General features: G+C 42.3%; 1 protein-coding gene across 6 annotated transcripts; it reads left to right on the top strand.

Moving 5' to 3' along the window:
• Window positions 1-612: 612 nt before the first annotated feature.
• Window positions 613-20,042, top strand: LOC124179219 (excitatory amino acid transporter). 6 transcript variants are annotated; one of them, XM_046563421.1, is made up of 13 exons: window positions 613-838; window positions 2,240-2,307; window positions 5,100-5,243; window positions 9,049-9,174; window positions 10,221-10,428; window positions 13,858-13,900; window positions 14,153-14,406; window positions 14,479-14,712; window positions 16,859-17,053; window positions 17,124-17,258; window positions 17,344-17,452; window positions 17,560-17,678; window positions 17,968-20,042. In XM_046563421.1, exons 3-13 carry the CDS (start codon window positions 5,117-5,119, stop codon window positions 18,011-18,013), a joined length of 1,596 nt encoding a protein of 531 aa, XP_046419377.1. In that variant the 5' UTR covers window positions 613-838; window positions 2,240-2,307; window positions 5,100-5,116; the 3' UTR covers window positions 18,014-20,042. The 6 variants fall into 6 exon arrangements, 5 of the variants coding, with proteins under 5 accessions (XP_046419377.1, XP_046419379.1, XP_046419378.1 ...); XM_046563423.1 differs by lacking the exon at window positions 5,100-5,243; XM_046563422.1 differs by lacking the exons at window positions 613-838; window positions 2,240-2,307 and having other exon boundaries at window positions 4,191-5,243; window positions 17,525-17,678.
• The last annotated feature ends 1,264 nt before the right edge of the window (window positions 20,043-21,306 follow it).

Raw genomic sequence — 21,306 nt, forward strand, 5'->3', positions numbered from 1 at the left:
AACTAGTATACCAAAAATATAATATAATCTGTATCAATAGTGAGCAACGCTACGAAGTGCTCAATCAATTTGCTAAAAATATACTTGGAGTCGTAAGGCCAATCGCTTTTGGCAGAGAAATAAAACCTTGGCCTTTCACAGCGTAATAAATAACAAGATCAGGATTAGGGGATACGCTACGTTACATAATATACGATGAAAAACGATTGCCGTTTGCGCAGAAAGGCCGCAGTTTTTCTGGTTTATATTCAACCGTCGGAATTGATCGCAAAATAAATCACTGAGACTCGGGAATATTGCTGAATAAATAAAACGTCGCTGTCGATCGTTCTTAAGCCTGCAGTGTAACATGCACAACTAACCTGACTAGACGAAAATGGTCAGCAGGAATCACCGACGTGGTGGATAAAGAAAAAAAAAATAAATAACAACAGTGGGCGTTATTTATTTTCTGTACGTGATGTTAATTCCTGTGTAAGACATTTCCAATAATTCTTCAGGCGCAAATTAGTCACGTGTCTTCCTCTTTCTTCGCCGTCAGAGGTGAACGAAGCCCCTTATGAAATACCGCCTGCGACCTCGTTGCATTAAGAATGAAAAGCTCGTTTCATTTAGTCAAGTTTCCGTGGGCGTCTGACCAGCACAGACTCACACTACTGTCGAGTTCCACATTTCTGCCTCTCGTCGCAGAGGCGCAAAAGTGCTAAATTAAAGAAAACTAATTATCGAGGTAACTACCTTGGCTAGAGTAAAATGCCATGCATCTCCGAGAACCTTGATAATTTCACGGTCAAAGAGGAAAGAGGACTCCATTTCAAAGGGCTTCGTGCAATTGCAGGTGAGTTTTCCTTTCGCGATGATGAAAGTTCCGTTCCAATGTCAAGACTTCAAAAGAGAAAACAAAATCAGTTTTGCTATGTTCGGATCTCGATAGAATCTATGCAGTTAATTAATATACATTAGTTTCCAATTCACGAGCTGAGGCTAAAGAGACAATAGAAACGTTGGAAACTCTAGAGCAAAACGTAACTCAGGTTTACATTTTCCGTCGCATCTTAGGTAATCGTACGTTTGAAAATGAAATTGTCCAACTTTTCGAATACTCAGAATAAACGGTTTCGGCAACTATCGTTAGACGTTTCAACACGATTTTGGAGCACGATCAGAAACAAAATAAGGAAAAGTTTGCGTAAGCGTGAAGATCTTTCCAAACATCGTACTCGCTGACCAACAACTATGAGCGTATTTTACTTCCCCTCTGAAAAGAAAGAAGAAAGAAGCCTGAATAAACGGACAGCTGCGCAATAGACAAAAAACACTTTATACAGCCTGTGGATAAATACACAGTGTCGGTTTATTGTCCGGCCAGTCAGCGTTGAGGAAGAAAGTGATTTTCCTGAGTAGGAAAAAAATCCACTTCTTTTAATCACCTCGAGCTCGTAACTATCAAAAGCTCCAAGCATCGCTGCCGTGTCGCAAAACTTGCCGGTCGGGATCGGTAGTTAGACGATAAAATTGTCAATCGATAATTCGCCTTTGACGTACGTAGTCCGATTAGTCTTTTCACGATCGCAAAACTGTAGAAAACGTGTTTCAATTCAAGATGTGGCAATCTGGTCTCGGGGCAATTACTGCTACGATTTTGCACAAGCTGTGTTCCAACAAGCAAACAGAGGAAACAGCAAACAATTAACGTCTCAAGCCGCGGTTTACAGCCGCAATTGATGTACGGATAAACGATAATCCAGTGCGAATCGGATGACGTTCCAGGATAAATCCAGCAGCTGTACCGAACATCTTCATTCCCGAAATTGAATCTCAACTATCTCACTTACAATCAGCTACAGCATTGAAACTCCGTTTTTTGCTCAGCTCGGTTGAACACTCGGTTTGCAAAATGTTTTCTTATAATTTCGAGTCTGGACATAGGTATCGGAGAGACGCGGCCAAGGGCATCTGCGATTACAGTCCTGGCCCAGCGCCAGAAGTCCGCGAAAATGTTTCACGTCTGCCTGCAAGCGGATGGTCCGATTCCTAAAAAACGTAAAGGTTACTAAATTTCAGGAAACTTGGATAGGAATTTGAGTTTTCTGTGGCAAAAATTTCACTCTACAATGATAAGCGAAAACTCTTATGGAACTAAAATACAGAGCTAATTCCGACAGCTGAGCCTTGACAATATACTCGATGTGAATTTTCCTCTCGAGATTCGCTTCCACTGATCACTTTTTCCGCACAGGATAGCCGCGGCTTAGATTCGGCGAACAAGCGGAATCACCTGCTCCAGTTTCGCTCTGTATTTGTGAGGTAAGCGAGTAGCTTAACACGTTTTAAACCATTTCGAATTAAGCGCGTTTAGTACCGACTACTTATTGTGAGTGGATTGATTTTAGTCTTGAGCGGGGGCTGGTGGGGCCATTCGGATCGGTTCGACCGGTCGAATGTTCCCCTAGTCGTAGGGTTCGCGACCTCTGACCTCCGTTCACATTCGTTAAATATAGATTCGCTTCTGGGAAAAAGTCCGCCCGGTGATTGATCGGCGGAAAACTATCCGCTGATCGGATCTACACGCGTGCAGAGAAATCCGAGTCAACGGTTTCTCGAATCCACCGGTCATATCGGTTTTGCGTCAAGCACGCGTGGACCGACTTACATGTAACGATCGGCCAGGTCCAACCCTCGGCGGAAGGTCAATCCGTGACATTCGTTTCACTGCGAAATTGCTCGGGCCTTGAGATGCTGATAAGCAATCAAAAAACGGAAGAAAAGTGAACGGAATAAGGATCGACAGAAGAACAGACTCGCTTTTATGGCTGGATGAAATGTCAATGACACGATTCTGAAAGTGTAATCTGCAATGTCACTGGTGCTGAAATGTAATAATAGAATACTATAATGTTTGTCAGACGGTGTGTCAGAATTTATAACATTTTTGAAACGTCGTGAGCAAGTACGAAACATGCGAAACAACTACTCCTTTCAATTCGGAGTTCAAAACAGTTGCAAAAAATTAATTTAAAGCTAGCTTCAAGTGCGTGTAGAAGATTGTACCTCGTGTTACTTGGAACGAAAATTTCCCATCACATACTCGTTACATGTCTGCAAAAAGTGAAATTTTTCAACGACATCAGGCTTAACGAGCGTATCGCGTTATTCGCGCGGTCATTTCAGCTGGGTGATCAACTGGTTGTTGGAGCTGCGTAAAGGCTGCGTTAATAGACATGGCGATTCGTTGCCATTCTTCGAAATGGCATTTTGACAGTTTAATGTCAACTGTCGCAGTGATGCGAGCTAGGAAATAAAATTCGCACGCGATTCCCGGCTTATCTGGGTCAGTTGAAATTGAAACTTAAACGGTAAACTGACGCATGAATATTATAGGTACAGGTATTCGCGCCGATTGAGATATCCATTAATTCACAATTATTGGTTATCCCGCAGCCGGGTAGCTGGCACCACACGAATTGTTCTGCTAACATTAAAACGTCCGTCTCTTCTTCTATAGGGTGTATTAGTAACTCACGAATCGAAAACAAGGGGCTGAAAGTGCTTGGGGAAAAAATTGTTGTATTGCGGTCAGCTGCGAGTGAGCTCGCCGGAATTTTAATAGCGTCAAAATTTAGGTGGATTACCTAAACTCTAACGAGGTTGAAAAAGCAATTTGGTTAGGAGTCGGTTCCGCTAATGGCTCGGAACGCAATATCTCTTCAGTTTTATCTAATTATATACACGCTCTGAATTCGATCAGACCCTAATATTTCGCTACTGGAACTAATGAGGGGCGTCTGCTGGAAGTTTTGTCGGGTTGTGATCTAGCGGGGAGGGAGTTAACCATAAGATTCCATCGTTCGGCAAAAAAGTCTCTCTTTCTCTCACGTTCTTGAATTTTACAAATCAAAGATGCAACAGTCTCACAGTTTGACCGAGAAAAAGGACAGACACTGTTGCGGGAAATATCCGACTCAATTTCAACGTGGTTGAAAAAAATCAGAGAAAAGCACTCGAGCGTTAAACTGTGGGTAAATTTTTCAACGTATATGTGAGAATTCATCGAAAAAGTATTACACCATAGCCAGGAGAATCGTAGCGCGCGTATAATTATTATGTATTCAACGTGTGGAAATAATGAAGTGTTTGGCGTGTACTTGGAACGGAGATAGATCGCAGCTTGCGCAAGCGCTCCAAAGGTCGTTGCCGAGGAGCTGGAAGCTCGGAAGCTCCCTTGCAATCAATACGGCAATGGCCGACGTCGTACGGCAGTCAGGGCTCGACTTCGGACGAAAACGCATCAGGCAAAAATCCCAGCGACGCTTTGGCACTCCTTTGCAGTCTGTCTGAGGGGACGCATTATACCGCGAAACTGCACCGGTCAGCAGCTTTCCAAAAGTACCGAAGGATCCTCGGAAAGGATGCGCTGCTGCTGAATCCTCCGAGGTGTTCTGCAGGGTCGAGCGAACCCCGCAGGGATAACTGACCGTGCCCAACGGTGGAAATTGACCCAGGCATCGGTCGCATTGGCGCGCCGAGGTTCGAAAACGGCAGGGTACGAAGCGCGAAACCACCCCTAAACGGAGTCATCCCTTCCTCGCGATTTAACATCATTCTCGAAAGCTGCGAAAGCACTCGCAGGACTTCGACTCGGTTCGAAGACGAACGCGGTGACTTTTGTCTCTCGGTACACGTTTCCGAGTCGGGCTGAAACACCGGGGGTAGCTTGAAATCCGGGAAAACGGAAATCCGATCGAGCCTGATTCCCGGTAAAGCGAACCGAGATCCGATATTCCCGGAGGGAATCGTCGGGCGAAGCACGTGCCGGGTGTCTGGGGATATTTGGGCGACGAAGCTCGGTATCACGGTCGGATTTTTGGGCTCTGTGAACGCTGAAAGGATCCTCCATCTCGTTTTCGGGGGTAGCCGCAAGTCCGACGGGAATTTACAAAAACACTCTCAAAACGGCAACCCGGCGACGCGATTCGAGGGCCCCGCCAACCACCGAGCGAGACCGCGAACGAGCCAAGGGTCCGGTTCCCTTAATTCTACCGCTCCGGAAGGCATTGCGACCCGTGAAATGGAGGAGAAATCATCGGCCCGATTTTCAGAGTACCTCTTTGCCAAAATGGGCGGGCAGGACGTCCTGGCCTCGCAGGGTCCCCGCAAGGTGACAGCCGACACGAGGAAGTGGATTCAGGACAACCTTCTCCTCCTCATCACATTGTCGGGTGTTCTGCTTGGCGTCATCCTCGGTGAGTAAATCATTCTTCGTATTTCGTACGATTTTCAAGATTTCCTGCCGGCCCCGCCGGTATAACAAATTTTGGTTTATTCAGAAAGGAGTAATTGCCGATCCCATAAGATCGCATGTTTTCCTGATTGATAAGTCCATTTTCGCAGGATTGATTATTTTCATCGTTGAAATCTTGACAGTCATCGAGTCTGACTTTGCAGTATTTTGTGATTGTATAATGTAGGCTAAATATACCGTTCTTCGTGTTTTCTCAGCTATTGACCATTTTAAATTAAGAAGTTTTCTTTGTTCGATCGACCTAATTGTAAGACGAAATTTCACTCACAGAAAATACTCTCAACTTGGAAGTATATTTGTACCTCTCATTCCAGTAAAAAAAATTCGAGGATACATAGTCGTATCCGAGATAAGGATTTTTTTCGTAAGGGTTCAGAATTGAGAAGTATGTTTTATTATTAGTCCTGAGAGAAGCTAATCTAGAAAAACTTATTTCAAATCATAAAACACAAAAATTCTTAATAAGGTTGATCATCTTTTGCCTCTCTTTGGTCGAGTTGAATTCACTTCGAAAAACAATAACAAACAAACAGCATGATCTCCATTATGTTACAGCGTTTAAAGCCCGTCAATTAATAAAATAATCACCAAGCATAAAAAGAACAAAAATTCGAATACAGGTGATAAGAAAAATTAACAACAACGTAGTCATGGCGGCTAGGTGGTCTAGTGGAGTAAGTCTCTGGCAAAGCATCTCTAAATGCTAGGTTCGATTCCCAGCTCCGTCGTGAATTTTTCAAGTCACCAAAATGTTAGATTTTAACTTTCAATAACAAACAAAGGTGGAGCATATTTTGAAATCATGGCTGCTAAAATGCCCTAAATGCATCACGAGCCTCTATTACCTGCGCCTGCATGCACAAGATGAAATTAGAAACACTTGAACGAGTTTACCACTATACGGAGCATACGCTGAGTTTGGTGCCTTCACAGAAGCGTGGATGCATGAAGTGCAAGTGCATATCGAGCGCAATATTAATTTTATCTGCTCGGAGAAGCAAGCCGTGGACAATACTGCAGGACGTGTAATGACCCTCGATTGATACTTTACCAAACCAATTGTCGATGCTTAACTTATTATGCTCATTTGTGTAAGGGATCTGGTTAAATAAGTACTGGACAAAGAACGAACAAAAATTCAATCATTTATCGAGAACAGACTAAAAATACGCAGAATATTGAGAAGAGAATGGTTCTGAATTGCAAATATTCATTGGTCGTGACTTTACCGACTTGTCGGGCTTGCGTTCATGCGACTCATTTTATTTTAAACGTGCAACTCGTGGGCTTTTCTCCACAGTGCTCGCGATAGTCGGATAAATGTTTATTGGTCCGTGTATTGTTAGACTCTGAAATACGGGATCAGTTTGATTTGCTGAATGTATCCGCGTGACGGTAAGTCAAGTACCTAATCGTGGTTCGTTCGAGTGATTGGCGCAACTAATGTCAACTGGTACCAGTTGATCCGGCTGACCGCCAAATATACTCGTTTAACTTATCGTTATTAGAAAAACTGATCTTGGAATTGAAAGTAATCAAGTAATTGTATTAGAACTATTCCTCTGTAACAAGAGAACGAGTATTATTCCAGTTTTCACCAATCCCGTGCGAATTTTCTTCTGGTGAAGCTTGTGATGACTCCTGGTTTTGTAATTTACGAACCATCGCTTTACAAAATCTTACGATCTTACAAATTTCAGTTTTTCGAATTGGGCGAAAAACCTGCATCCCTTCTGTAAAAAATATTTCATAGAATTGTGCGAAATTCAAAGTTAAGTTTCAGCTCCTTTTCCTGGTCGATATAACCGCGGGAAAACTCTGAAACTAAAGATCAATCGACAGCGTCAAGTTTCGGTGCCAATTGAATAATCAATAGTCTGAGCCGCAACAAAAGTTTCATAATATTATAGTGGTTAATTAAAATTGGTGTACTTAATTGGCCAAAATTATACTTCAACAAGGAACTCATGCGACATGGGCATTAGACCATGAATTGAGTTAGGCTACTACTTAGGAAGGCCGCAAAACCAACCGACAAAAGAAAAATTCGATAAAAAGCAATTTCGTACCAATTATCCTCGTGCGAATAATGTGAACGACAATCAAATCCTAGCTTCAGCAATGCGTCGTGTTTGTGAGTCACGTGAGTCGTACCCAGAGTAAATTACAAGGTCCGAAAGTTGGTCACGCGAAAACGTTCAATCAAGTTCGTCCGACTAGGTAATGGAATGTCATAAGCATGGAAAGTTTGCTGGTTAAAACTGGTAGGCTGATTTGATTGACTAGCTCGAACGTCTGCGCCAAATGAACGACGTTGGCTTACCTTTTGAGGGCAATTAGACGGTATCACCTGGATTGCAGTCGAGCTTCCGTTCATCATTACGTAACAGTTCAGCAGACGTTGCGAAAGTAAGGGATACTAATATCCTTCAAGGGCTTCCGTCAAATGTCGCGTCTACTTAAAATTAGCTGAAATACCCCTTCTGCGTCGTCGGTTACGTAATATTATTATAACGAGATTACCGCAGCAACAATCGACCCTGAAGTTTTAAAAACCATTCGCATATTGCAATAGCAGCGCAGCACGCAGTTGCGAATTATTCTAATTCACTGGGGCATCAGTCTTCGTTCCTCATGGCGAATTGTTAAAATGATCGACCATTCCACGAAGGATAACGTTAAGCAACTTAAATCATGAACAGTCCAGATAGAATACCTATAGACTGGCTTGTGCTAAACAGTGGGAGGGATTATCTCAGATCACGCAAATCGTTCTAGTTAAGTCTAATCGCGTAAGCTATTGCCTGATCAAAACTATACACAGTGGGATAGTTGGACGTAATGATCTTGGCGGTCCTCCAAGAGGCTCAAACTGCACGAAAGGCACATGCATCAATAATAGCGAGCTTATACGGTGTGTGAACCTGATCTAATTAGACCACCGAATAACTGTAAACTTTATTTGATACACCAGTTCTTGATGTACGGATCGACGAGGAGCAATTAGATATAAGTGGTCTAACTTATACATGCTGCTCTACGTTCGTTCCGTAATCGAATTCTCGATATTCCGAAGGATAGAACCGGGCTCTTGTAAGTTCTCACGACATTTAGTCCAGCTTAGATCCATGGACAAATGATTAATCATCAGCGTATATTCTGGAATACTATATCATACATCACTCACGTTTGTCGACGAAGACGCTGCCGGAGATCTGTATACGATAAATTTTTATTCTGCTTGGAGAATTTCTTTCTGCATTTAAAGGACCTGAAGTTTACGAGTCGTGGAAGCTTTCAATGTCGCAACAAAGCGAGCAATGGTCCGCAGTCATTATCGACTGACTTGGAGTGTCCTATTTTTATTCAAGTTTACAAGGATTTCTTTGTTCGTTATATTTTCACCACTTTCCGCTTCAAATCGATCGACATTGAAGAGCTTTCCGAAGGCTTTGAAGAGCTCTCAGAGATATTATTTATGCTCGATTATTTTTTGGCCAAAATTAATCAACGAACATAATTATCACAGCAAATAATTTTCAGAGACGTTGCATACGTAAAAATGCAAATAATAGCCACGGTGGGATTCGAACCAAGAAATCCACAACAAACCTGCAATCGCCGTGGAATGAAGATGATTGAAAGCAGCTCTATTCAATTCAAATAAACATTTTTTCGATGTGACGACCAAATGTGATGAGTTTTAAGCGAAATGCGATCTAAGACCGTGACATTTCTGTTCACAGGCTTCGGATTGCGACCCCTTGAACTAGGCGGCAATGCAGTAATGCTGATCAGCTACCCCGGAGAGCTGTTTATGAGACTACTCAAGCTGATGATTCTGCCCCTGGTAATAGCCAGCCTAATATCGGGTAAGTCAGTCAGGCTGAATTGAACTCTCTGTAATTCATCTAATATGGAGTACGATGAACTCAAATGTTGACCGAAAACAATGCGCGAGACGAACTGTGTGCCTGCACCTAATTCGCACTCCTTTTATTCAACATCACGTTATTACATCGCATTACTTTCAATTTCCAAAGAGTTATTTTTGCCACCGAGTCACTTTAGCCGAAATCCGAGTTGGCTGACCCGATTGCGAGAAACATGAATTTCGCTCGACTTCTGGTGTAACGCCGTAAGTTACGATAACATCGCTGATCCTAACACGAATTCTAAATTAATGACGACGTCAGAATGTCTCGCATACAATATTCATGATAGAACGCGAAATAATAATCAGTCATCTTGTCGCTGATATACATATATATGCTGAATTAATACAATACAGGAAGAAAATCCGAATATATTTTTTCATTCGTGATATTTTTCCTACGCTAAAATGCAACCCTGAATTATTATCGGGCGGTCCGAATTCTCGGAAGTTAGATTTTATCAAACAACTGACCCGGGCACCGTAATATTGACGAACTTCTGATATGCAACGATATTCGCAGAAATGCAGGCAAGGTCACATCGATTCGAATATCGCAAATGGTACCGTGAATAATTTAGTGAATAAATAAAACTCGGATTCCCCTCAACAACAGGCAACCGACACGCGCAGAATATCTATCCACCGGTTTCTCTGCAAATCCGTGCTATACACGTCACATGTGTTCAATAACGGAGAAGCCATCTCAGCGGACAGGATCGCGTGCAAGCCCTTTGAAATTTCTTCGATTATCCACCCACCGTCCATCAATTACATCGGTTAAATTTTCAATCCTTCACCCATCCATCAATCGATTGTTTTCCTCAAATAATCGACCTTCTTTAGTGACCTCACCGCTGAGCATCGTCCAACGAACTCCGATCAAAGTACTCGTTGTCGATCACCATTGCAAATGAATGCAAGGGAACGATTTACAGGGGCAAAACTTAGAGCGTAATGGTTTGCATCTCCGTATCTCCCCAGGGTCGGCGAGTCTGAACGCTCGAATGAACGGCAAGATTGCGGTGAGAACGCTGGTCTACTTCATCCTGACATCTCTCTTCAACGCCATACTCGGAGTGGCTTTAGTCATAGCGATTCACCCGGGAGATCCGGGTCTCAGGGAGTCACCAGCGACGGCGCCACGTGCCAGACTCGTCAATATCCTGGATAGCCTGTTGGACCTGGGAAGGTAATGGAATTGATAATCTGGCTCCGCTAAATCGGGTATCCACCACCAGCTCCCATCGGTATTAGCACGGCCCTCTTTATCTACTCAAATTTCTTCAGTCAAGGCCACGGTTAGTGGTGCTTGAATTGCAAAATTGTAAATGGAGAGCTCCTAGTGACTTAACGGTAATGAGCTTCACAATGGGAGGCCAGACCGCGAAGTAAGGAGATGAAGAGTGAGCTCGGCAGTTATATGACACGCAGAAGAGCTTGTGGCTCAACTTGAGTTGCGTAACGCTGCAGCTCGAGGCAGCGTGCACGTCGATTATTGTGACTAACCTAGGCAAGTTTCGTGACTTACCAAATAGTAGAAAAGATCCCGAGCACCCTATTTGAGCTTTTGTCCCTGGTACAACCATCTGCAATCGCGACTTGAACTTACGGTGAAGCAAACGGCTTCCCCTCGGTATTTCATAATGGCCACACGTTGCCAAATGATCAAACAGTCAATCTGTTACTATTTATCTCCTAATGAAATACGGTACAACATACTGCTAGCGAATATCAATTAACGGGAAAGGGGAATTATATGAACGTTTCAAGCAATTTCTTGCCAGCGTCAATCATGAGGTACGTTTGATCGGGGAAACAATCCGTCAAGTGAACAGAAGACTTTCGATTGTTACGGACTACACAGAAACATAGCAACGCTATTTTGAGACCTGACGAAAGTCACATTTGTTCTATTATGCTAATTCCAGTTGGGAAAGTTCAGGAGAAAGGCGATTATGTTTATTCGCAAATGCTGCTTCGCGCGACTTGAGGTGTCCAACATTAGGACTTCATATGTCACAGTTTCATTCCTTTGACTTGGCTCAATCGTCTTATGCCAATTTACGAGGGCATTTCTACCCCTTAATACAGCGGTATGTATATCTACCCTCAATATTCACCGTGCTCTTTGTTTGACCTCCGCGGTTTGCTTTATGATAGCAAAGGATTTGAAATATTTGATCCAAAAAAAAAAAAAAAAAAAAATGGAAAAATCATAATTCCGTAATGCCGTGAGCCAAGCACGAGGCATTTATTAATCAGCCGCTATGACGTTAGGGTAGTACAGTTCCTGGTCTTAGTGTAGGTCTGGGGCATGTTTATCGATTCGTGACGGGTTCTTATTCCCACTGTTACCCCGCGTCAGAAAACACCGGGCTTACCGAGTGTCGCATCCACCAACACCGAGCTTTCCGCAAAGCCCTGAATCTCCGCGAAACAATGTATGTGTAGAGTCTCGTCCGTAGAAGTAAACGGTAGACGTCATTGGGCAGCGCGCTGTGTGTGCCCTCAGGATCAAAGCCGGTTCTTTCGAATGAGCGAATCTGTGTCACCGTGTGACTCAGCGAAGCCTTGCAACGGCGGGTAAAAGTTTTAAGGTGAAAAAATCAGGGCAAAAATACATTGAGAGCGACCCCAATTTTCAAATACCGTGAGACCATTCTCGAGATACGATACCAAGGTATGCACTTGTGCTCGCATTCAAGACCTCGAAGCAGCTTCTCGACTCGACGTCGATAATCGTTTTTGCGCTGTAACGCAGAGGATTTAAGCCGTGCGAAAGTAAAGAATTTGCGATTTGGTACATTTACGTAAGTGGAAAGCTATGTTTTGCCCACTTTTCTACACCCTGTGACGTGTAATATTTTTTCACTCACTTCAGCACTCGTTGTCAGTTGTCGGCGATTTGCTCATTCTGCATATTCCGGCTCAAACAATTCCGCCTCAACTGCCGAAAGCAAAGCCTGCCAAATGAAGTTGGGCTAAAAACTTTTAATTACATGTTTCGACGCAAGCCAAGAGTGCTTCGATACTTTCAACAGCGATAACCGTTACAGCGATCGAGTTTCAAGTCACGATCAATTCGCATTTCCTTAATGTAAGCGTATCTTATACTGAAAAGTTCGAAACTTTATAGACACTTTATACGTATAATCTTGAAAACTTTTTTTATGATTTGTATTGCGATGCAGCCGACAACGAGAACGGAAATTTCTGAGCTCATCACCTAAATTTTACCTTCTGTTCGGAATTTACTCACTAACCACTCTTCAATTGCCATCCATCATTTCCTTTTTTTTTTAACTCTTAATAAAAGTTACATCATTGCGGTCTTATTTTTCCGAAATGCTTGAAAATTACTCACTGACTTTAAACTGAACGACATTTTGATTTTTGTTAGCAACGTATTACCCAGTGAACGGAAATAAACTTTTACGTTCCAACTGGTTGAGAACAGTTCAATTTTTTTTCCCTTTATTCGATTCAAAAGAAGGTAAATTGGTTTCGTTTTGTACCAGTGCAATAGATCAACATTGCTGTTTCAAATTAATTTTTGAAATGGGACGAACGTCATGTCCCCAAGAGGTCTTGAATTGAAGTATCGACTGAAGCGTACATAAAACATAAAACTCGAACGCCGATAGATAGGATAACATCGACATTTGAAGAGTTTGAGAAGTACTACCTACCATAGTTCAATAAATTACGCTGTTCGTGCAGTCGTAATATCGATCAATACGGCATGTCTTGACTATATCCACCAGGCAATAGAGATCCTAGCGCAGAATTTTCACCAAGTAATAAATTCCGATTCCAAATCTAGCTGGTTAGATAGAGTTGCCGCTTGGAATTCAAAGGCATGATGAAACTTTGACCATCGAGTGGATTGCCAAAACCAAAGAGACCCCCCGATCTCCTTTGAACCTACAGTTGATACCATACGTTTGAACGTCAAAATCAATGATCGTTGCTTACGACGATAATGACATACAAACATCTCACAAATGTTACAACTCCGAGTTAAATTAAGCTAAAGTCTTCAGCAAAGACTTGTAAATATCCGATTGGACACATTTCGTTAAGCCTAGTAGGTCACACCTCAGTAGAATCGCATAACGCTCACAGGGGGTGAAATTCACCCGAAACGTGATATTTTGCGTAAAAAATGAATTCTAAAAATCTAACAAAAAGGATTTAAGGATTGCAGAAAAATCTCTTTCAGTTTTGCCAACTAAAATTGATTGTTTAAATATTGTGAAATTTAAAAAAAGAATTTATTTCGCATGAAGAATGGCGCCAAGAGGCCCAATTCCACGACTAAGTGACTCTACGATGAGTTTGAAAAATCTTTGGGGTGAAATTCACCCCCACTGACCTATACGAGGGTTAAAAATTCCTTTGCTTCAGCAAGCAGAATGCTTATCATCTCCGTTTCTGCTTAGTATAGAAGATTGCGAAATCACCCGAGTGTAAAATAAATTTATACCGAACATAAATCCACCATGGGAAAAATTCCTTTAAAGTTTAATATCAGAACCTTGCGTTTCCTGTTCGTCATACCGTGACGTACAGCAAACTTCATCGTCATACTAATCCCAGATTTATATTCCATTCGCAGGAACATGTTCCCGGACAATCTGTTTCAAGCGGCTTTTCAGCAGGTTCGTAATATCCAGCCATTCAGTGTAAAGTATGAATAATAAATCCGCGAACATATAGAGCAAAAGGCGGTGAGAGTAAAATTGCGACTTATGCTACGCAAGCCAGCCGCTCTGATTACGTGACGTAGTTTACAATCCTGGTCAATCTGTCACTGCATGGGATCGATGAGATTACGTTGCTGTTTTTAACGTTCGAAAAATTCCTCGCTTCACGCACGGACAACCGATTAAGCATTCTTATGGACCTTTCAGGCACACACTGTGTATGTCCCGAAGCAGCAGTCGATCCTGAACGACTCGGTGAAGGTGCTTCCGGAGAGTCTCCCCGAAGAGGAACTGACCAGGGAGGTGCGGTACAGAAGTGGCACCAATACGTTGGGCATCGTATTCTTTTGTCTAGTGTTCGGCACCTTCCTGGGCACTCTAGGCGAGAAGGGTCAAGTAGTGATCGACTTCTTCAAGGCGGTATTCGAGGTGATAATGCGAATGGTCTCCAGCGTGATGTGGTGAGTGATTCCTTACCCCGACGATTCCTTGCTACTGGGGCCCAGTTATGACGCATCCTTTCTTTCGAGCAGGTTGACACCGTTGGGAATAACATCAGTGATCGCCGGTAAGATACTCGGGGTCGATGATCTTGGTCTCGTGATGTCGCAGCTGGCCTGGTTCATCATTACCGTCGTCGTCGGCGTCTTCTTTTATCAGCTGGTTATCATGCAGCTGATCTATCTGGCCTTTGTCCGCAAGAACCCCTTTAAGTTCTACGCGGGTCTGGCCCAGGGCACCCTCACCGCCTTCGCCATGGCTTCAACGTGAGTCCCCGGCCATCCACAAACCCTGTAATCGAACCTATCGCTTGCCTCACAGGGCCTCGGGCTTCGTTTGTCTCTTGTCAACCGTCACTTCGCAATTGGTCTACCCTTCCAACACGCAATATTACTTTCCTTTGGATTGTATAGTTCGTACCTTCTGTCGTTTGTTCACAATATATGTACAATATCTGATCAGTAGAGGAATCGGACTTCGCGAATCCGAGTCCCCGGAGCAAAATTAATCAACCTAATTTAAGATGGAAGCGACTCTGTTACAGCCGGCGTGTAAGGAGGCTTTGCGAGGCCGCGGTGTTCCCTAGCCCATTATCCCTTTGGCTAGCATTGCACAGCGTTTCCGAAAATCATTCGGTAGTTTTCAGCCCGGTGAGACGCTGTGAAATGCCACGGCCTCTCCCGTCAAACCTCTGGCCATCCTCGATCGCATTGAGGGACATTTTCCCGTCCCCAAGAGGTATGCAGTTCCGGGTGATACTTAGAATGCTGATCCGAGAGTCCTTGTAACGTAATTCCACGAAAAGTTCGCAGGTTTCCGGTATCGCTGGCAACTTTCAAACTTTGAGTTTAAAACAAGTAGGTCAACATAACGGAGCAACTGCGTTGCGATGCCGAAAGACGTGATTTGCTTTGTGCAAATGTGCTCTAAGGCAAATCTAGTGACCATTGCAACGGTTCGATTTGATATTTATGGGTCGGAGATCGGCAAACTCCGTAACACCTGGACTGATTCAGGCGTGGAGGTGCGAGCTTGGATCAATCAAAGCCAGGACCTTCACGCCGGAGAAAAATGTTCTGATTTAATTGATAGGATATAGAAATAACGTGCCTTGAACATGAATGCAAACTGGGAAAATATTATTCGTTCGCGTTGACTCTAATCTCTGGCAGGTGATGATTGGTGTTGACGATGGCGAGCAGAGCAGACCTTCCCAAGACTCTGAAAGCTAGGTCACGTGTAACAACGATCATTTCCCCAGTTTTTCACATTTCATCATTATACCTTTCAATCCTCGATCCTTATACTACACGGCACAGTTAAACTATTTACATCTTCGCTGTGACGGTGAAAACATTGAACTGAATTCAGAATGTTTTTTATAATTCTTACAAAAAAATGTTCTCAGTTCGATGGCTTTCACTCCACGTGATTAAACGTATTCTGCAATCTGTATGCAGAACGCTTAATTATAATGACCGCTTCAAGTACGAATGGATAGAAAAAGAGACGCGTGTGTTTTTCATCCGTTCTTTCATTCTCGCCTCTCCGCAATGTGTGTGCCATACCCTTGACCTCCGTTATCCTGGTCCAGCCTGTCATGTCTAATACACAAATCGCATTAACCGAAATCTCATTAACTCAACATTGTGTGTGGATTAACTTTTTACAGAAAAGCGTACAGTACAGTACTGAACTGAGTCAGTCTCTGAACATACTATATGGTATCATGATGATGTATTAGAATGCAGCATGCGGCCATTTGCAGGTGGTCTCTATAAGGGTTTTGGTAAGTAAAATGGCCGCGGATAAAAGATATTTGTATGTTCCAGGACAGCGAAGACGGCCACGAAACTGCTTGTGAAACTAATTCAGTCCTTCACTCACCACATGTTAAATTTCAGTTTCGCACTGGGCATTCTGGCTGATTTTTCACGGCGACAGTTCAATTGACGTTTTTAAGCTTCCTAAATTTGGAAGTGTACCACAAATGGCACTGCACGATCCATATCTCTCTTTCTTCTTTTATCTCAATCTTCCACTCTCCTTTCTTCATCTCCTTTGTACAGGAATGAATTTCTTCATGCAATTACTCGCAAAATTATACTCCAATATTTTAAGGTCAACGAACACGTTCCAATATACGAAATCAAAGTGAATGGAACACTCGCGATTCCTCGACCGTAAAGAAATGCGATACCCTAGAGCACCCTCAGTAAATACATGAATGGTAAAATAAACAAGTACACGCGAACATCTTGTTATACCACGAGAAACAAAGCCAGAATGGCCTTGTACCCGGCAGTATTCGCAGAGAGGCAGACGTCGTTAAAAAAAAAACAAAAAAAAAAAAAAGAAAACCCCCTAATGAAGCGTGAATTTCGTAGATTTTTCTAACGTAATTTCATATAGGGCCGCCGCTCTTCCCATCACCTTTCGGCTGATGAACGAAAAGCTCCGGGTCGATCCGCGGATCACGAGATTCGTCCTGCCCATCGGTTGCAACATAAACATGGACGGCACTGCTCTCTTCGTCGCTGTAGCCAGCATCTTCATCGCTCAAATGAACGGGATCTACCTCGGCTTTGGAGAGATCATCACTGTGATGTGAGTATAATCGTGATTCACCGTTGCGTCAATCCTCGGCTCTTTCAACTTTTCGTCTCTTGGCTCGCAGACTGACCTCGACTGCCGCTTCCGTTTCATCCGCATCGGTGCCCAGCGCAGCTTTGGTACTTCTTCTAGTTGTCCTCAGTGCAATCGACGCTCCTGTTCAGGACGTCTCGCTTCTATTTGCTATCGACTGGTTTGTGTGAGTCGAGAATTGTTCAAGAAGTCTTTACTGAAACGATCGATCGTCTCGTTGAGTATAATTTTTTCTGCTGATATTTTTTCAGCGATCGCGTTCGAACCACGAATAACATGCTGGGCGATTGTTACGCGGCTGCGGTTGTCGAACAGTTGTCGAAAAAGGAACTCATGGCGGTTGACGCTGCCGCGTATCAGGTAACGATGGAACGCCCAATTCGAAACCGATATTACTTGGCTACTATACGCTTGATTCTCCAATGGTTGAAGTCAGAGACTAAGGTAGGGCCATTTTTTACACGCAGTCAGAAGCTGTTCTGCCCACCACAGTTGCAAATGGCTGCATTTCGGCGAGCAGAGTACCGGACCCAGACACCGTGATCGTCGAGATGCAGGATGATTCAAAGAAGAACGGCATCGCCAAGTAAACATGCCTGTTGGTAGGGCTAGACTCGAATTCACGATTACAAATAGCAGCTATCAAAGCTGATTGTCGCTCATTGTCAGCTGTGTTCATTTTCCCGAAGAATGCTTTCGCAATAAACTCATCTTCTTTCGTGGAATGAAAATAATTCTCCTCACGCTTCCATAATTGCACTGAAGTTTGTAGTGTTACCAGCTTTTTTTTTATTGACTTTTTATAACATTTCAGACGATAAGAACCTTAGAATTTTTACTAATCGTTAATCGCTTCAATTTTTCTGTCCTCACAGCGGAGCGACGAAGACGACAAAACCGATCAACGAGGAGACGGTTTAACGTAATGAGCGTATCATCTGACGTGGTAGATTTGCTGGAATTAAAACAGTAAAGTAGCACCTAGCGATGAGGTTACTTATTCACGGACTAGAAGGGTATATTGAAGTTGAACTTGTTAGTGAGAGGGCAACGATTTTTTGTAACATTATAACACATCTGCGCCCCGTATATAATGAGCTAGCTTTTACGCTAGTACATGAATCATATGCAGCGTCAGGTACGCTACGAAATGAAAAATAATACAGTTACAAAAGTAGGGTACGTTTATTTTTTTTTTTTATCATTGTTAGAAAACAGAGAAAAAGAGAGAGAAAGAGTGAAAGTCAAGTCCTACAACAGTTAAAATTAATATGTAATCATAGATTGTAGAGTACCGAGACCCTCCGTGTTTTTATAATTTTATAGTTTCAACAATTTGCGGTTGTTCGCAAATACATAAGTATGCAATACACTTTTAGTATACGTAGCAAAAAAGGCCTATAAGATATCGATGAAACGGTGAATTATTGGAATCTCGTACGCTTCTGGTGATTCATTAAAGTAATTTACGTATTCGTCTCATATTTTGTAAAAGAATATGTATAATTATTATTTTTCTTTCTTTTGAATCATGAAGAAAACACATCAATAAGTTACGAAAATTCCTGGTACCGGAAGGGTGCAGTTGTTACTTGAACAAATTGTTACAACATTTGCAATGTGAATTAAATTCGCGATCATGTCACTGGCAATAATATGTATGAGTGCGGAAAAGATGCCGCGGTGTTAATTCAATTGTAAAAAATCAGGTAGCTTGGAATTTTAACAGGCTCCATAAACTCCCATCTATTGGAAATACATGAGCCACATTACTCTACAAAATGCGGAAACACTAAACTTGGTCCAGTAACGGAGAACTTTGCAAAAAGCTTGTAAAAAGTTTAGTGTAAATGAAGCGTCGCTGTACACGACTGAGTAACTTGACAGATCTGGCAAGAACCGAGAACAAGTTACTACAGGATCGTGTGACGGCAAGCGTGACGTATTCTCCTATATTTAATGCAAAAGCAACAATATTGACGTATACAACATATAAACTTACCGATAATGCATAATAATAGTAATAGTAATGGTGAAAAAATGACGTGAAATATTAACTGAGAAAAATTGTACTTTTATATTTGTCACTTCTTAGGGTCAAATTGTCAATATAATGAAAGTGTAGTTTAGGTATATCACTGTGATACGTGTAATCGAACCCGTACATTCCAGGAACACTTGTTTCGGGGATTATCCAACTTCAGTAATTAAGGTTCTCGCGACCTACAAGTTCCGCTAAATGACATGACTTCAGGTCAAACGATACGCTGATTTCACCCCATCACTTGGCCAACAAATAAATACGAGTGCTGTTCGCCAAGAACAGCGTGTGTTCAGAAACATCAACAAGCGTATGCAATTAATGAACTTTCTCTGAAGCCATAAGGTCAGTGAAACTCGTATAGTCTAATGTGTACCCCAGTCATACGATTGCCTTGCGTTACACTTTCAGATCCAGAACAGTAGAGTACAAAGTGCCAGCTGAGGTGAATCGGTTATTTTTTCTAGCAGCGGTACCGTTCAGGGTGGTTGTAAATGGAGTTCATATACCAGTTCAAGGACATATCCAATTAGAGTAACAGGGGAATTGAGTGAATTTACGACTTTCTGAAAACACGACGAAAGGTTTCAAAACTATCATGGAGTAAATTTCGTCCCCGGAACAAGTAGTTGCAATTAGCGTAGCTCGATTAAGATCCGGCATTAAAACTTTCGTTCGTACATTCGCGATTGGAAACAAAAAGAAATTCGAGTGTGGTGCCTTATTTTGACGTTTAAAAGGTGCTGGATTTGTGAAAGTATATTTTGAAAATTGGTTTCCACCGTCGGCGCACGATCTTTGAAAGATCGGGTCGGACATCGGACGAGACTCTCTGACATAATTTGAATAACTGATAAAAATGTATCCAAGATCGGTGACTCGATCGAAATAAAGTCGGTATATAATTTCGCTTTTGTATCTTATATTTAACTTTTCAGTAACTATACTCGCATAGAAATAAGCTATGATTGTCGAGTTAAGTGGTGATACCTTTGGTAAACATTTCAAATGAATTTAAATTTAAAGTAATCATTATAGGTAATGGTTTGAACAGTGTTCTACCAATGAAACTGAACTGTTGTAATCATTGGGGAAAACGGTGAGTGAACTGTCGTCATTCTCTTGAATTTTTCAAATACGTCTTTATAATACTTCGCAGTCCTCTTTGGAGGTAGTAATTCTACGGAATCGCTATTCTATCGTAGAAAAAATTAAGAACGCAATTGAGCGACTGCAGAAGAAGAAAAATGAATTCCTAATTTCAAACTTCGACTCACGATTAAGCTACATGCATTTGTAAGCATCGCGATACCATACTTGCGGATTTGTTATTGATTGTTGGCGCTGGCTCAATGTTCCATATCACCCAAAGCGTATTATTTCACGGTTTACGACACGCCTGGGTCTGACGAATGTTATCACCATTCATATGTACGAACAATAAACAGTCGTGTAAGCTCATAAAGGTCCGGCTTGAAAGCACTTCTTGCAGCAAGACTGCCTGCGAATGCATCACCGATAGCAATGAATGACCGTAAGCATTGAAGAATTATCGATTATAAGGACGGTAGATCCAATATGTTTGTCCATGGATCAAATTGAACCTTGTCAAATTGAACAATCAATCCATACTGTTGCACCGAGCCGGGCCAATTAATTTAGAATGTTACATCTGTATATTATAATACCTACATTTCATAGCTGTATATTACTATAAATGTAAAAAAAGTACTATGATTCTATGTATACTTAGGAATTAACATGTTATATCGATATATACAGGTTTATACGTCAGAAGGAACTGTTTACATTATTCGATGACCTCCGGTTACCATCTAGGTTATCTTCAAGGTGTTCTTTGTAGGTTTGACCGAAGACCAGAAGAGGGTAAACCATGAAAACAGTCGTTGGCAGTTAAAGTACGTCGCAGCGTTGGAAAGTCGCCAGTCCCTCTCAAAATTGATCATTCGAATGTCAGAAATGCGAGAAGAGCTCGAAATTCGTGTCCAAGACGTGAGAGCTATTACTTCCACGACGTGGCCACAGTGAGATGATCCCAGAACTGCATCCGTTCTTTGAGGTAATCGTATCTCATTTCTAGCGTCACGTGAGATTCGTTTCCTATCCGGAGGCGATTACCACGAAATACGAAAGAAGTCCAAAACTAGACGCT

This window comes from Neodiprion fabricii, chromosome 3, assembly GCF_021155785.1.
Source record: "Neodiprion fabricii isolate iyNeoFabr1 chromosome 3, iyNeoFabr1.1, whole genome shotgun sequence".
Lineage (NCBI taxonomy): Eukaryota > Metazoa > Arthropoda > Insecta > Hymenoptera > Diprionidae > Neodiprion > Neodiprion fabricii.

Bases quoted from the DNA above. Each gene is read 5' to 3' on its own strand.
- LOC124179219 (XM_046563419.1), top strand. From the start codon at position 5,069: ATGGAGGAGAAATCATCGGCCCGATTTTCAGAGTACCTCTTTGCCAAA. The intron at 17,054-17,123 runs GTGAGTATAATC...CTTGGCTCGCAG, and splicing joins GGAGAGATCATCACTGTGAT to ACTGACCTCGACTGCCGCTT. The intron at 17,679-17,967 runs GTAAACATGCCT...CTGTCCTCACAG, and splicing joins AAGAAGAACGGCATCGCCAA to CGGAGCGACGAAGACGACAA.